The 16,606-nt window shown below is 43.0% G+C and overlaps 1 protein-coding gene across 1 annotated transcript; it reads left to right on the plus strand.

Moving 5' to 3' along the window:
* The first annotated feature begins 574 nt into the window (after positions 1-574).
* On the plus strand, positions 575-9,788 carry RAP2C (RAP2C, member of RAS oncogene family). The gene is made up of 4 exons (XM_084534376.1): positions 575-680; positions 766-1,165; positions 2,913-3,232; positions 7,320-9,788. Exons 2-3 carry the CDS (start codon positions 893-895, stop codon positions 3,189-3,191), a joined length of 552 nt encoding a protein of 183 aa, XP_084390502.1. The 5' UTR covers positions 575-680; positions 766-892; the 3' UTR covers positions 3,192-3,232; positions 7,320-9,788.
* Positions 9,789-16,606: the final 6,818 nt, after the last annotated feature.

A 16,606-nucleotide genomic window follows, 5' to 3' on the forward strand; every position in this document is an offset into this window, starting at 1 on the left:
GACAAAACGACGTTGGGGCAGGGCCATGAGAGGAGGAATTCCTTGGGTGTAACAAACAGCGCCTCAAATCATGTCCCCTACCGACACCTACCGGCTCGGCACCCAGCGGCCTGCCCGGCTCCCGCCCCCCCGGGGCTGTGCCCTGAGGAAAGACTCGGATAAGGCATAAATAAACAGGACACGCGTTCTTTTCTCACAGGTTTTATTTTATTAGTGAAATTATTATTTCGGCCCAAGCCGAAAAGCGCACGGCGCTGCCTCCCCCGCTTGCTTTTCTCTGCGGGGGGGTGCAGCTTCACGACGGAACCCCCCAGCCCGGCAGCGATCACCCACAGCCCCGGAGAAGCGTGAGCCCAGCTCAGGGCCCGCCATCGCCCCCCGTGAGGGAGCCGGGACCGGCTCCGTGCTCCGGGCCGGGCCGGGCCGGGCCGGGCGGCGGCCGCCATCTTGGGGCGGGCCCCGCGGGCAGGGCGGGGCTGGAGGGGAGGGGAGGGGAGAGGAGGGGAGGGGGGGGGCGGTGCCGTCCCCTTGCGCGGCGGTGCCACACGCAACCCCTTCCCCCGCGGCGGAAGCCAGGCGGGGCGGGGCTGCGCCGCGGGTGTCGCAGCGAAAGCCTTCCGGGCGGGGCGGCCGCTGCCGGGCGGGTCCCGCGGCGCGATGGAGTGAGGCGAGGCGAGGCGGTAAGGAGCGGAGCGGGGCCGCGCGGCCCCTCACGGCCCCTAACGGCTCTTAACGGCTCCCTTAACGGCTGTGTCTCCCCTGCAGGCCGTCGCGGGAGCCAGCGGGGCCTCGCCCTTCTCCGCTAGGCGGGCCGGGGCTATGCGAGGGCCGCGCTGCCGCCTGCCCTAGGCCCGGGCCCGGCTTGGGGAGCGGCGAGAGGCTGCGGGGCCCGATGCGGGAGTACAAGGTGGTGGTGCTGGGCAGCGGGGGGGTGGGGAAGTCCGCCCTGACGGTGCAGTTCGTCACCGGGACCTTCATCGAGAAGTACGACCCCACCATCGAGGACTTCTACCGCAAGGAGATCGAGGTGGACTCGTCGCCCTCGGTGCTGGAGATCCTGGACACGGCGGGCACCGAGCAGTTCGCCTCCATGCGCGACCTCTACATCAAGAACGGGCAGGGCTTCATCCTGGTCTACAGCCTGGTCAATCAGCAGTCCTTCCAGGTAACCCCGCGGGGGGACGGGACGGGAAGGGGAGAGGAGGCGGCTGAAGGCCGAGGAGGAAGTTTTAGGGCTGGCCGGCCGTGCCCACAGCCTTCCTCTGAAAGGGAGCAAGTTAAAATGCCCCCCCCCTCGAAAGTGCCTTTAGGAGCCCGGCTTCCCGCTGGAAAACTGCTTGCCTTGCAGGTACTTATCGGGGTGCCACCATTGTTAAATCCCACGCAGTGCTGGAGAACAATGACCCGCTCCCACTTCCCTAATAGAAATGTTTTGGCAATCCCCTTCTATGAAGAAATCACTCAGTATTAAAATCGAGGCTTCCGCCTTTTTTTTTTTCCTCTTCTTGAAAGGCATCTGTCTTCAGTTGCTTTTGAAGAGAGAATTATTGTTCTTCAGTTATGACTTGTTAAATAAGCTGTTATTTTCCGCCCCCTCCCCCCCAAACATATTCCTGTCCAGCATAAGCTCGATGCTTTCACAGCGTAGGTGGTGTACTGAAGAAGAGAAGCAAGCCATATGTGATAATTCGTGGGTCTGGATTTCATTTCTACTGGTAAAACTCTTGAAAAAATTGAAATGTTTTGGCCGGTAACTGGTCTAAGCTGCCTCTAGAAATGAGGCTTTATTTGAGGGGAACACATGGATTTAGCAGCACTGCATACAGCACAGGGATTTGCAGCTACTGCGTTGGCTTTGGTTTCTGAGTTGGGTGTATTCCAGCTGCTTGGCACAACCTTGCACACCCCCACTGAAGCAGAATGTTTGCTTCTGCTGAAGGCTAAACTTTATCTTAGCAGAGACCTCGATGTAGCTCAAGTACAAGCTGCAGACATGCTGTCTTTAGAAAGGAACAGCAATGACATTAGGATGCTTCTCCTCTTGTTTTCACACATTTTTGGGACCAATGAGACCTCCTTATTTAAGGAACAGGCATACAGTTAGTAATTCACTCTGTTAATGTTTAGTTGTGCTTGTCTGTCTGTCGCATGTTTACTCCAAACCTGTAGGCGTAAACCACTCTCTATGGTTCTTTTCCACAGTAGTAACTTCAAAGCTTAATTGCTTTGTCTCAGGACTATGCCAGAATTTGTAGAACTTAGTGACACTGATAGTAACATAAAACATGCAGGGGGCAGAGGAGGCTGACTCAGAGTTTCAAATGTAAACTCCTAATGTTAGCTTGGGCTTGAATAAATGCGTCTCTAGGTAGTACAGTATTCTTACAGCATCTAATTTGGTTACTTACATGTGATTAAATGTGTTCACAATGAATTATTTTAAGCATTCCAGAAGTGAGAAGTCTCTAGATTACAAACTTTCTCAAGTTGTAAACTAAATACAGGTTTTCTAAATGATCATGTAAGGGTATCATGTTGCTAATGTTACAGGTTTGCTGTCATTAGACTTGAGACAAATTTTTCAGAAAACTGAAATCGATTTTTTCAAAACAGAGGTACCGTGTCTTCCTCTGGCTGAACCAAAAATCTGAGTGCTTTCTGTTTATGTATAATATGTGTACGTTTTATACAAGTTAGTTCTTATTTCATATAAATGTATATAGCTTACTAGAAGTGGGTAATGAACGTGCTCTGATTTCTAGATCTACATGGATATGAATTTAAGAAACCTCCTGGAATATTTTCAATTTTCAGTAGCATGTGAGGGTTGATTAAAATGTGCTTTTGTAGTGTTTATATGGCAATTTCATGTGATTGCTTGCATATACTAACCGCTTGGATTGTTTGATCAGGACATCAAGCCAATGAGGGACCAGATTGTCCGGGTGAAGAGATACGAGAAAGTTCCTCTGATCCTAGTGGGAAATAAAGTGGATCTGGAGCCGGAGAGGGAGGTCTTGTCTGCAGAAGGCCGAGCTCTGGCTCAGGAGTGGGGCTGTCCCTTCATGGAGACGTCAGCCAAGAGCAAAACAATGGTGGATGAACTGTTTGCTGAGATCGTCAGGCAAATGAACTATGCCTCCCTGCCTGAAAAACAAGATCAGTGTTGTACAACTTGCATCGTCCAGTGAGAGAAATTAAGAAAAACCTCAGTCATGGCCATACAGAGCAGGTTGGTTGAACAGTCATAACTAATTGAGGTGCATAAGCATGCTGTTGAAGTAAGCAGATAAAGTGTGACAAGGAGTCTGAAGTTAAGTAGCCTAACTTGGAGGTAGCTTTCCTCTGGAAGAGCTGGAAGCTTGTGGATTCAGTGGCATATAAGTACTTGAGTCAATGGACTTCTTGCATTACTGCATATGGGTTAGTCAGGGAACACTGCCTTTACTTGTAGCAATTTTGCAGTGAGACAAGTGTATGATCTCATCCTCACCTATTTTGACTGTCACTGCTGTATTTGACATTGCTGTATGCTTAATAATGTTTTGTGATGTTGCAGTGTGATTCTTCGTTGGTTCCACTTGCTATCTGAATTATTTGCAAGTTCATGTGAATTACTTTGGACCTATACAGGAGTATTGTGATCAAGTTTTCCACTAATTATTCTGAGAAACTTTGTGTGTGTTTTTTTGAAAGAGGGCGGGTTTAAAAACAAAGCAAAAAGAACTGTGGTACAGAAACTGAGTGTACTTAGAGCACATTTCTGCCTTATCAGGAGAATAAGTTTAAAAGAAAACTACCCTGAGCTGTAAGGAGTGGCTTGAAGCCCACACATACTAGTCAAGGACATGTGCAAAGTGCTTTTCATCTGAAAACTCCTGAGCAGAGAACACATGATAATGGCTTCCCGATGCGGGACTCTTTCCTTTTCCAGTGACTCATAGAAGATGTTGCAAGAGTGCAGTGTTCAGAGGGGACCCTGAAGTAAAGCTTCACTAGTCTTGGGTATTGCTTTGATTCTTCTGCAAGGATAGCTACTCTTGGCTCTTCACATGCGCGGTCATCTTTCTGTACCATTCCTTGCCTCTCACGTGACTGTGTAAATGGATCAGGTCCTCTCGTGCAAGCAGCAGCGCTGTCATTCCTGTGCGAGATGCTACTGTTACCCCTGCTCTGTTTTCCTTGTAGCCGTTGTGGGTGCAGTTTCACCATCAGCTTGAACCCATGCTGCTGTAAGGGGCTCTTCTGTGTCATTGGCACGCTTCTTGCATGGGCTCCCAGTGCAGCCAGGTGGTCCTGTAGACCTGCAGTTGTCTGTTGGATCTGTCTCTGCAAACAACTTGATGTAATCTGTAAGGGCAAGTGCAGGGATGAGGGAGGACATGAAAATTCTGGGGAAAGAACTGCTTGTCTTGACAGCTACACTGATTAAAGCTTAGGCGCTGACTGCCCTGTTAGTAACTCGAGTCAAAGGAGCTTTTTGTGTCTGAGTGACAAGAGCGAAAATAGGTTATTACTGGAAGCTTTGGACTATGTATCCTCTTTAATCTTGAGTGTAAGGTCAGAGAGTGAAGTCTCAGAGCTTGTCTCTGAGATTGTTATCGAGTGCTTTGTGAATACAAAATTTTGGGTACTCATGACCCTGGTACTGTCATGCTCAAGATAATAGACAATATTTTTATCTCTAATTCTGTGAAATAAGGAAAGACTGCTGTCAGCATGTAAGAGGTGTGTACAGGTTCAAGCCTTTCTTGCTGAAAGGCAAGCAAACTGCTTGTCTCGGAGGAGAGCAAAGTACAAATAAAGTGGTACAGGGTTAATATCTTGGACCACCTCCAGTAATGCAGTTTCAGTGAATTCTAAGGTAGACTTACAAATAAGAGCATCTGTACTTAAGGTATCATGCTAGAAGTTATGGCAATTGTTGGTGTTACTAGTGGTTCATCTTGTGCAGGTTCCGGTCTTCAACTCTGACAAAATTGGGTCACTTATGCATGAAATTTATACTTCCAGAGTTGATTACAGCTAAGGGAAGCTTCTGTGTAACTAGACCAGTTCTGGACTTAACATTAAATACCAAGTTTAATTCTCAAGTTGAAATTGAGGAGGAATGGGGCTATGTGTTACTCCTTTGAGTCCTTCTAATTTATGATGATTTGATGAGCTTCCAAAGCAGAGCATGCTCTTGCTTCACAAGAAACATTTGTATTGTTATGTCTGTGATCTCTTGAGATAGAGGATATTAAGCTTCTGGTATATAGATTTCTTCTTCATTCTGCTTTGCTCACGTCACATAAAACTTCTAGAAGCGAAATACTTCCATAGTTCCAGGAAGTGCTGCTTCTGCCCAATACCACACTTCAGCTTCACACTTTTGGGATATTTTCTTCTTCCTGGCTCCCACTATGTCCTTGTTCTTTGAGAAGGTGTAGGATCTCATTAACTTTATGATAAGCCTTTGCTACCTGGTAATATCTGTCTCGTGCTCTAGTGTAGGAGAGCTGCTGATGGTGTCTTCTGATAGCTGTAATCTTCTCTGCAGGGATAAGTGTTCTTCTTATCTGTGATCCAAGGGACAATTGCTGCTTCTCAAACATCTGCCGTAGCAGTGACCCCACCTAGGTATAGTGAAAACAGCTGTCTAAAAACCTGTGTGTAAGGAATGGGTTTAAACGATTGCTCTGTCCTAACATCATCACATCTGTCTGTCTAAGGGCAGTCTTTGGTCTGAACCAGTAAGTCACCTCAGGATAAGGTTTATAGAAACAGTTTTTCTACAGTTCTGGTGGAGAAACTAGTGCGTGTGGGAGAGGAGGGGTGTGTGCTGGGCCTAGACTCATCTAAGACTGTTTCAGTATCAGTTTTATCTAGCCGTTATCACTTCTTTTTAGTATGGGTACCTCAATCTGTATGTGAAGTAGGATGTTGTGTAGGTTCTTTTTTGAGTAGGTATTTTTGAGCTTAGATTGCTGTTTCAGTCCTTCCGGTGAAATGGAGGATGGAACGTAACTACATAATCAGAATAACCCATAGTTCCTTTTAAAATGTGTGTTGTTCTTGCATCCTGTTTCCCCCTCCTTCCCTTTCCTGCTTCTGCAGTGGTCTTCTGTCATCTCGTTGTTGCATTCAGAGATGTGAGATTCCCAGTAGCTGCATTCTGTTGCTTGCTGAGCATTTCTCTCAAATTTTCAGTATGATAGTGGTTTTTATTTTGCATCATAGTTGAAATACCGTACCTGTTCCAGTGTTGATGTTAAAGGTGTTCTGTAAGAGGTACAAAGCAGATGGAGAACATTTGATAATGGGGTGAAAGATTGATCCTGATTAATGATTTCTGCCCCTTCCATTCATGAGTAACTGAAATTAGCAAGTGCTGAAGGAATAGTTCTCTCTAGGGAGAAAACCAAAAGTACACTGGCTTCTGGTTTGTGTGGCTATGCAACGCAGGCAAATTTATCCTACTAGTCTACCATCTCCCACCCCTGCCTGCCTGCTTGCAGGAGAATAGAGAATAGTATAGGAATGTCATGGGTAAGTAAAGCCAGACAGGTACAAGTCAAATTGAAAAGAAACAGTTGTGTAGGAAAAGTAGAGTCCTGACTCCTGTGTACTTCAAGTAATTTCTCAGTAGACTCATCAAAATTCCCTCAAAAGTCAAGCATCAAACTTGAATGAAATGTATGCATGTGAATATGGAGGACTGGTTTCAACAGACTTTGAGCTTCTACCGAGCTGTTTAGGATATCTGCCAATAAATCTTGTGAAATGTAAGCAAATTATCAGAAATACAAAGATTTATTGGGCATTGCTGGTAGAACTGTGTGCTTGGTTAAGAAAAGTAGTGTACAATTCTCCCTAAGTCTGGTAAATGCTAAGGTTTTTTTGATAGTAATTTAGGGCATCTGAATGCTGAGGACTCAGATGTCAAAACCGGATTAGTTGGATCACTGTCTGTTCCCAGAAATCGTGTAAAATACCATTGCTTCATGTTGCTGAGTGATGTAGTGCCTCCTTACCACCAATGCAAAGCCCAGTCATACATATACATCACTGTACAGGAGAACTTAAATTTCCTAGCGGTTTCAGATCTTTAGAAGCAGTTTAGTATCCCTTAGGGCACCTGTTATGAGCTGTTGTTGTTACCTGCTTGCCTCTTACATTACCAGAATTATATGAAAAGAAGTTCAAGAATGCCACTGTAAAGCAGTGCTTTAAAGCCCAGTGTGGACAACGAGTTGTTCCGATCTATGGGAGAAGCTGAGTTCACTTTGAATATGTATTGAATGTGGCTTTCATTGGTTATTTTGTTTAAATTTCAGATAAAACTCAGAGGAAACTTGCACAGATGCTGCTTTGGAGAACTTTCAGCCCAGGTTGCAGAGCTGAGCCTTGGTAAACCTGTCTCTATTACAGCACATTGCCATACATCTAAGTGCATAAGGTTGGTGGCCTCCAGGATCCACACACCTTAATCAGAATGCTTAGCATGTTTACCATAAGTTTAAAATCTGTTCTTTATCTATCAGTCCTTTTATAGCTTTCTAAGTTCATATAATGGCTAATATGCAAGAGTTCATTTTTAATAGTTTAATTGATTTCTTTAATCAATTTCTGAACTTGTATTTATTAAATACTTAAACTCAGTATTACCTACTCAATGCCTTTTAAAAGAGAGTTTTAATGGAGAATAAATTGAGCCTTAAACAAATGGTTACTTCTGTATATTACCTCGCATCAGTGCTTATTTCTATTTGCAAAGTTTTCTCCTACAATGTAGTTGGTCATTCTTCGAGACTTTTTGTTTACGTGTGACAGTGTCGTGAAAAGATACTGAGGGCACCTCTGTTGTATGGATGTAGTATCCCTTTTCTTGGCAAATGCAGCTGTGATATTGTTTGTTAACTGCTCTGATTTAACAATAGGGATCACTTGGAACGGGATGTGAAGTCTCTGGCTGATGTTTCTTTTCTTGCAATCATGAGTTTCTTAAACTCATTTAATCAAAAAATGACAATTGTAGCATTGCAAAATGGCAGCACACTTTTCCTCCTACTGAGTTTCTAAACTTGCTTGTTTACAAGTAGCTTCTTCATGCCTTTGAAAAGGGATAATGTATCCTTCAAAATGGGCTGTATGCCTAGTCAGAGTCAGCTCAGCTTTGCCTGGCACATTGAGACATCTTGTAGACCTCTGCACATGTAAATCTAATGCAAATAAGATCACTTTACATTTTATAGTTCCTAATATTGTCTTTCTGAATAATATTTTAAAGCAATATTTGTTAAAGTTTTTCTTGCACTGTCACAAATTGCTTTTTAGTTTTTTTTTCCCAGTAAGCAAGTTTAATGTTAGAGACAAGTTGGTGTAACAAGGGGAAAAGCACCAGGTTTCAGTGATACTAACTGTAAGCGTGCTTTAAACAGCCATTGCCTTCCGTATTGTTTACCTGATCAACATTTTCTCTGAATACTTGAAAATTTTAACAATAACACAGGTATAAAGAGCAGAATGAAAATGTACAAAGAACAGATGAAATCTTTTTGTTCTGTTTTATTAACATGTTGCATACATGAGAGCTTTTTCTAGCAGTGGTTTAAAATGTGTAATTTTTTTTGCAGAAGTTTAATAACTGCAGCTCACCTACTGCACCAAAGTTCTAGGTTTTTAGGAGCCCAGCTTTAGTCATTTGAACATGCTTCTAGAAATGTACATTCTTTTCCTGTAATAGCTAAATAACTTTGAGAAAAGCTCCAGTAAAAGCAGTGATGGATATATGAGGTTAAGCAGTTTAAAACTCACAAAATGTATTGTGGATGATGGCATTTGAAACAATAAAAGATCACCGGTACAGTATCTCAACATTAATGTGTTTTATTGGTAATAATGCAGGCTGACTTTACAGTGTTTAGCAGAAATAAAGGTTCTGAGTCTACATTCAGTGTTGAATTTGAATCCTGAAAAGAAGAGAACATCAGGTTTTCTGCTTGGGTATTAAAACACCTGTTTTTTTTTTCCTGTGGGGTTACTTGAATTTTTTTTCCCCCCTGTTTGTACAAACTTTATAAACAGGCTGAGGCTAATGTTTAGGTTTGCACTTTAATATCAGAATTAAACCAAACCTTGTATTCAAAGTAGACTTTTAAGTGGTGGTTGTTGCTCTTTTTTTGTAGGTTGTAAGGAAGTAATAGGAAATAAAAGTAATTCATAAAAATCTTAGTTTTCCTTTATCTAAGGGGGGAAAAGTTGATTAATATTAATCAGTGGTTCATTCCTATGGGTAGTTATCAAGCCAGTGTTCATTTTCATCGACCTCAGCAAAAAAAAAAAAAAAAAAAAAAGAGGAAAAAAAAAAACTTGAACTAGCTTAGAGTGACAGGACTGGGAAAACGAGAGATGGTTTCTTCAGCACACTTTGGGGGGGAAAAAGGGACCAAAAGTTATTTTAGGCTTCCTCAATAGATTGCATGTGAAGTTGCTTATTAGAGTAAGAGGCTAATAATAAATGAAATATGTATTGTCTTTACTATGGCATCTGTTTAGGAGTTGTTCAAATCACTGCAGTAGGGCTCTACAAATAAAAATGTAACCTAACATCATGTATCTAATGTACTGTATCTTTATCAGTGATAGGTGAAATCTGGAATAACAAGTGCAAAAATGGAACAATTACCTATAATGCTTTGTAAAAAGTTTTTTCCAGTAGAAATCATTCTTGTCATTTTGTAAGACAACCCTACAGTCCACCTGTTTGTAACTTTTTTAATAAAATAGATACCTGTATTACCAAACTGGGGTGACTAGTCTGTGTTCAATTTCTTCTGAAGTGGGCTGAATAAACAAGCCTCTTATTTAGTAACTTTTTTTTTTTTTTTTGAGGTACTGGTTATTCTGAACATAGTAGCTACACCTGAATTGTCATGGATTACAACTTCTAGCTCAGGGAAACCATGCCTGCACCCCTGCTGGGATGGCATAAAGCACTATCTCATGCCTTGAATAGAGAAGATGGGGTCCAAGGGCTGCCTGTTCAGAGCTGCAGTGGTGCTTCTGCTTGCAGGCTGGTATGATGAGGCTTTGTTCGAAAGCATCCATGTTTGTCTTGTCCAAATCTGTAATGTCCTTATTTTTCATACAGGCTTTTGTGTTCACAAAGGTGACAATGGGTAGGGGTCCTGACATCAGGTTATGATGTTCCTGTAGCTACTCTCCCTCATAGTAACCCTGAACTGGCATCTTTCCACCACACCATCCAATAAGCACACTCGGAGCTCTGCCTCAAGAGAGGTGGAATATTTGTCTACAAAACCTTTCAGCTGAGAGTGCTATTTGATAACCATTATCTTAAATGCTCAGTAAAAGCCTTGAATTTGCTAAGTCAGTGATTGAATCATCTAGACTCTATAACAAAAAGTGCATCTTCCTCGGAACTTAATGTCTTGGTACTGACCTTTTATACGGCTTTTGTAACTAAAGCCACGTATTAATGTGAAATGTGCTTTAAACTTTAAAAAAACAACAACAAAAAACTTGCTACTTTAGCAGCACCTTTGGTTGTCTGCATTGTGTCGGCAGGCAAAATCACCTAGCATGCTTAATGCTTCTCTTCCTGGTAAAAAGTGTTAGCCTTATCTTGTTGGTAGGCATCCATACTGTTCCTTCCTCCTCCTCAGACAGGGAAATAATTTCCATCTCAAGGGAAAATGACAGAGAAGAAAGGTAGGCTCCCGTTCTAAATGATCTTGGAGTAAATGTATGCTTCCCCAACCTCCTCCTCTCAAGGAGTGTTGCTCTGAGTAGCACTGATGTGTCAGCGAGTGTGTTAGCTGACAAAGGCTGATGTGCATTCAGATGTAACTAGTTGATGGGTCGTTGTCTGTGTCTGTTTTCTCATGCAGTTTAAAAAAGTCATAGTTGGGTGATAATATTCCTGGTTCTCATGGCACTCCAGTGTAACTAAGCTGCTTCCTCTTCTCGCTCAGGCCAGGAACTGACGACAAGTGCAGCCAGGAAGTCCCCGGGACTTCACAGCACTGGTTTGTTTCAAGGTGACAGTAGAGTCATTGGGGATGGGGTTTTAAGGAAGTGTGGAAGATTTATGTTTAAGGCCATTATATTTCAATTTATTATATTTCATTTATATTTCAAAAGTCTTGGTGCTGAGAGTCAACTCGGTTACTGCTGTACAATTGTTAAGTAGTGTCCTTCATAAAACAGGTGTGACAGCTTCGTGTTGTTTTAAACCTGGGCTAGCTGGTTTAGAGGGCTGTAGAGATGGGACTTCATAAGCAAAGCTTTACTTTTGGTGGAACAGTTCCTGCTGTAAAAGTGCCCATACCATGCAGAAAGCCACCCAGTGTCCCACTTCTCCCGTGTGGTCAGGACAGGTATGGCCCCCAGTGTATTTGGAAGGCACTAGCTAACCACGGCACAGGTGAGAGGACTCTCCCACCCCGCTCCCATGTAGCAGGGTGCCAGGTAAATGAATTGCTAACGAGGGCAGAGCTGGCCTTGCAGCCTGGCTGGCTGCACTGGGCTATGAACCAACAACCGCACGAACCCTGCAGTGGAGACGGCTCTAGGAGGAAGTACACAGGGTACCCGGAGTGGGTGGGGTGCGAGCCGACCGCCACACCTCATGTCGGGTAGCAAGCTGTTATCTGCCCTAATAGGCTTTGCTGTAATTACAGTTTTGAGCGAGGTGGAAGTGTCTAGCCTTAATTAAAATGAGATACGGGTTCTCAAACAATGTCTATTGACCTGTTTGAGTTATCTCTGCTGAAAAGTCAGCAGTCCTGCTAGCTTGGCTTGCTGGTAGGCACTTCAGTCATTTGTTGGTTGAGTCACTGCTCGCTTAGCAGCTGGAGGAAGCGTGTGCACAGCTACTGCGGCTGCGGGCAAGTTCAGTCAAGAGATGAGGTGGCTGTGGTCCTGTGCTCTGCACAGTGTGAAAGTGAAATAATAAAGGGTGCTTCACTTTTAGCTCTGGCTGGTCAGTACAGCTGTGAGGAGCAGAGAAGATGGACTTTCAGCTGTAAATCAGCAACTATGTTTTTCAATTCAAAGGTCAAATCCTACCTGTAATTATTTCTTGGCTCTGTTGAGGGCAGCATTGAGCTTTTAATAGCTTTGTTTGCAGCAATGATACAGTTCAACTACAAGACTGAGGGGGATAATTATTTTTTTTTTATGGAACCAATATATTTAGCCTGGAATCAATCTTAAAAGATCACCCCTCGAAGCTGTGGTTCTCCTCATGGCCCTTCAAAAAGTCCAGAGTTAACTGCAGCAGTTGATGGGGAAGGGTCTCTTGTGTTGCAGGAACCTGAAAAACACTCAATGAAGGGAAGCATTTGCTGTTTATGTTTGTTTTCTGATGTGTCTGTGCTCTTCGGTGTTCTGCAGGGTCTGTTTGAATGTGCTTTCTACCAGTGACTTACTTCCTCCAAATCATATTTTCAGTGATGAAGCTTACATGGCATTTGAGGCTCTGAGACATTGCTGGCTACTGGGTAACCTCAGTTCTTAATTAGAAGAAAAATGTTAATTTGGGGGGGGTGGGGCATAAAGTGAAGATTGCATTAAGGCTACAAGTTGCTTAGGCTTACCTGGAGTCAGATGCACTGACATAGTAGAATAATTTTCATATTGCATAGTAGAATAATTTTGACATTTCATTTCTTGAATGTAAATAAATAACTGGGCTAGATCTAAAAATCAAAATGTTTTTTTTTTTTTCAGATTTATGAGAAGTCTTTTATACTTTTGTAATACCACGATAGAAGTGATTTAGACTTCTTATGCTTATACAAAATATAGGAATAACAGTTGATAAATTAATAAGTGAACACAGTAATTCAGGTAGATTCTTGGGAAATTTCAGGCTCTTAAGTTCCTTGCTTTTTTTTTTTTTTTTTTCCCTGCCTCTAGGCTGACTTTTTTCTCCATTTTTATGTCCTTAGAAGATCTGCCTTGACATTAGATTTAAATTATGTGGTCAGCACAGAAAAGAGAAAATATATTTGCTGTTTGTAACATTCCTTAAGGGCTACTTGTCCTTTTGGGAACTAGCAGATAGGATCGTTAATTGTCAGCCTGGGATTCATCCTACCACTGTAAAAGAACTTAGACAATTAAAAGCAAATTAGGAATGTAATCACCCATAGCATGACTACTCTGGGAAAGCAAGAAGGAATAAACAGAATTTTCAGCAAAGCTGATTTATGTTGGAAATCAGAGAAAACATCTCACTGGATGGCTGACGTGCTGGAGCAAGCTGCATTTGGAGGTGATGGAGAATTTTTGAAGTCAACACTGGGTAACCATTTGCTGAAGGAAGGAGCATGTGTGGTGTGTATAGCTCCTGCCTCCGTATGCTGGGTTGTCATGTGGGATCTCCTGAAGTCCCTTGCAGCCCTGTATTTCTATGACCTCAGTCACATTACTGATCCTGGCACTGTTTTCCATTTGATGTTCCAGGAATTAGCACAGACTTGCCAAATGCCTTATGTTTAATCTCAGTAATGCAAATGTATTTTCTAATAGGTTTGAATAAAGATTTTAGCTTCAGGGCCTGTCCTAGGGTCAAGCTGTGGTTGGAAGTACTTTGCAGTCTGGCTGTGAGTGGTTTCTTTTGGGGAAAATCTGTTAGTTACCTCTCTGAACAAACATTTTAACTATGTAGGCTGTTTCTCTATGAACTGTCAGCACGCTATCTCGGGCCGTCTGAATTGTTTTATCTTGTGGCCAAAATTAATGATTGAGAAAAATTTTATGAATATACCCCTGAAACTTTTTGCCAGTCACGGTATGGGAATGTTTCCTGTTCTTTGAAACACGTCTGTCTTTCAGTTTCCACCCTCTGCCAGAAGGCCCTGGAAGAGGAACTGTAAAACAGGGGTTGCCTTTGATCACTACAAAGTTACCAAGTTCCCAACTTCAGATGGATGCTGCTCTATTGTCCTCTGCTTCCTGCTGTGAAGAATGGCTTTGACTCAACTTCAGCTCTGCTTTGAGCTATATACTTGGAATTTGGTGGGCCTTAATAGGACTGAAGTGTGATAAGGGTTTTTAAATGAAGAATAAAAGCAAAGGAAGTGAGTGGGAGAAGAGAGACTACCTGGGAGGGAAACATGTTAACAAAATGCAGGATCAAGATCTATATGGTGAGATGGGTCTGATCCGTTAGCCTGGAGGCACCTTGAGAACACGTGCGTTTCTTCACCTAGATGTAATCAAGGCTTACTCAACCAGAGCTAGTTGTCTCCAGCCAAGAAGGAAACCACATCTGTCATGAAAACAAGCAATATAGTTCCTTAGAAGTCTGTCCTTTTCTCTAGGATTGAGTTTCTTCATCTGGTATTGCAGACTTAATTTGGCCGCTTCCTCAGAGTCAGCCTTTGGCCATAGGATCCTTCCTGATGACAATCAGCAAAGGAAGCTGCCTTTATTACCTTATCAATTTCATTCCCTTCTGAAGAGTTGCTGCTGTTTATCGTCTCCAAACTCTCGATTGCCAGAGCTGCGTGAGCAGAAGAGCAGACACTACCCACCCGTCAGTCAGGTTTCTGCAGTGTAGTGCGTGTATGTTGAAATCAATATTCATTCCTAGCTGGGGTCTGATGTTTTCTCCCTTTGGGGCATAAGTTGGGAAAGATCTGCATGCTACTCTTGGAGAGCCTGAGGGGGAGGATTGATTGGTTTGTCTTCCTGACAACACTCACAAGGACAGAGAGCCCAGGCATCCTAAGACCTTGTCACAGGACTGCTGCATTACAGGTAAATTTACGCTACCTTTACCCTGTTGACATGGACACCACATGCAAGTGGACTGTGAAATGTTCATGCTTGAAACAAATTAAGGATGGTATATCCTAGTCTGACTTTTTGTACTACTACATGGATGTAGCAAGATGCATCTCCCTAGCCAGAAATGACTGAAAGCTGAAACATGCCTGAGCCTCTGGAGGAATCAGTGCTCCTTTGACTTGATGTGTTCACAAGGCTTTCTTTTTCTGTATAAATTGCTTTGTGTCTTGGAAGTGATCTGTTAGAATTAAACATCACTGAGTGCTTTTTACATAGCTGTGCCAACAATGGAGCACAACTGACGCATTAAAAATGAGATAACATCATATTCTGGATAATACCAGAGTTGTACTACTATTTTTCTTACAAAGGTTATTTTTCTTATATAGGTTTCTTATATAGCATTAGCATAAAGCAAGCTGCCTTCTTCACTGCCTGATAATAGTTTTTACATAGCATCTGAAAAACGAAGAAAAGTTAGCAATATACATCAACGCATGGTAGGTAGTGTTATTGCTGTACCGAATCGCTTGTATGTGCACACCGAGTTGTCACCCGTACTGTCTGGTTGTTGGGCACAACAACCACGAGAGGGAGCTTGGAAGCAAGGATCTGTTTCCTCCTGGCAATGGTCTTTGTATTGCGGGGCTGTGCTCTGTCCCTGGAGAGCAAACACGGTTGTGTACAGGTTGAGAACAAAAGAATAACTGAGATAAATTTATATTTCAGGACTTTGGTAGCATGGTCAGAGTATATCTTAGTAAGACTTCCAAGGAAGTTTTGCACTTACAGTTAATTTATCTATTGGGTGTCTGGAATTGCAGATCACACTCGGAGACTTTTTGTGCATAATGAAGGGTTATTTTTCTTTTCCTACTCTATTATTACATCTTGGTAAATATTGTTATTTACCTCAGCTGCCGAGACAGAAGCAAAAATGTCATCACAAGAATAAGATCTGATACGACGCTGCTTCCTTGGATATCAGAAATTATCACTGGAAAAAAAGAAAAAAAAAAGAAAAAAAAGCAGGAGGAGCAGGGTGATTGACTCTTAATTTGACTTAGTGCTTAAATAAAGCTGAATCTACTTTTTCTGATTTTGTTTGTTTGTTTGTTTTTTAAATTGCAACCTGGTCCAACAGCTGAAACGTCAACATGCTTCTTACCACGTCAGGGTCACCCTCTGCTCCCACACAGACAGACGCCTGCAGGTTGTAATGAACACGGGTCTGCTGGTTTGGCTGGGATGCCTGCCTGCAGGAGAGCTGCCTCCACAGAAGCTGGACCACTCCAAAAAAGTCCCGTCCCTTGTTTATCTTGCAATACTTCCCAGCTGAACACTGATGCAAATAATTCATACAGCTAGTGTGTAATTGTGTCATCACCTGCCCTGGCACCACCTGGTGAGAGACTGGCAGACGGCACAATTCTTCCTTATACTTGTCTTCATTTCCAGCCTAACACCAGGGGTGTTGCCCATCAGTCTTCTTGTCAGAGTTCAGGCATCAAGGCTGGTCCCCTCCTGCCAGCCTCATCAAGTTTTGCAGACAGAATATATTAACGCTGATGAACACCGGGGTGTCTGTGGAGCTTCTTTCAGTGAGTAATTTGTGATGTTGCACTGCCATAAGTACAGCTCTCAGTGGGAATTCTAGCAAGAAGAGCAGCCACCAAGCATCTGAAATACCACACAACCTTTCCTTGGGTAGGACTGGGGCAAACCGGGGGCAAATTATGCTGCTGCATAATGTCACCTTCTGGTGTCAAAGCAAAGCGTGGCCTGATCCTGCTGTTGGAAG

This window comes from Aythya ferina (assembly GCF_964211825.1).
Source record: "Aythya ferina genome assembly, chromosome: 13".
NCBI classification, from domain to species: Eukaryota; Metazoa; Chordata; class Aves; order Anseriformes; family Anatidae; genus Aythya; species Aythya ferina.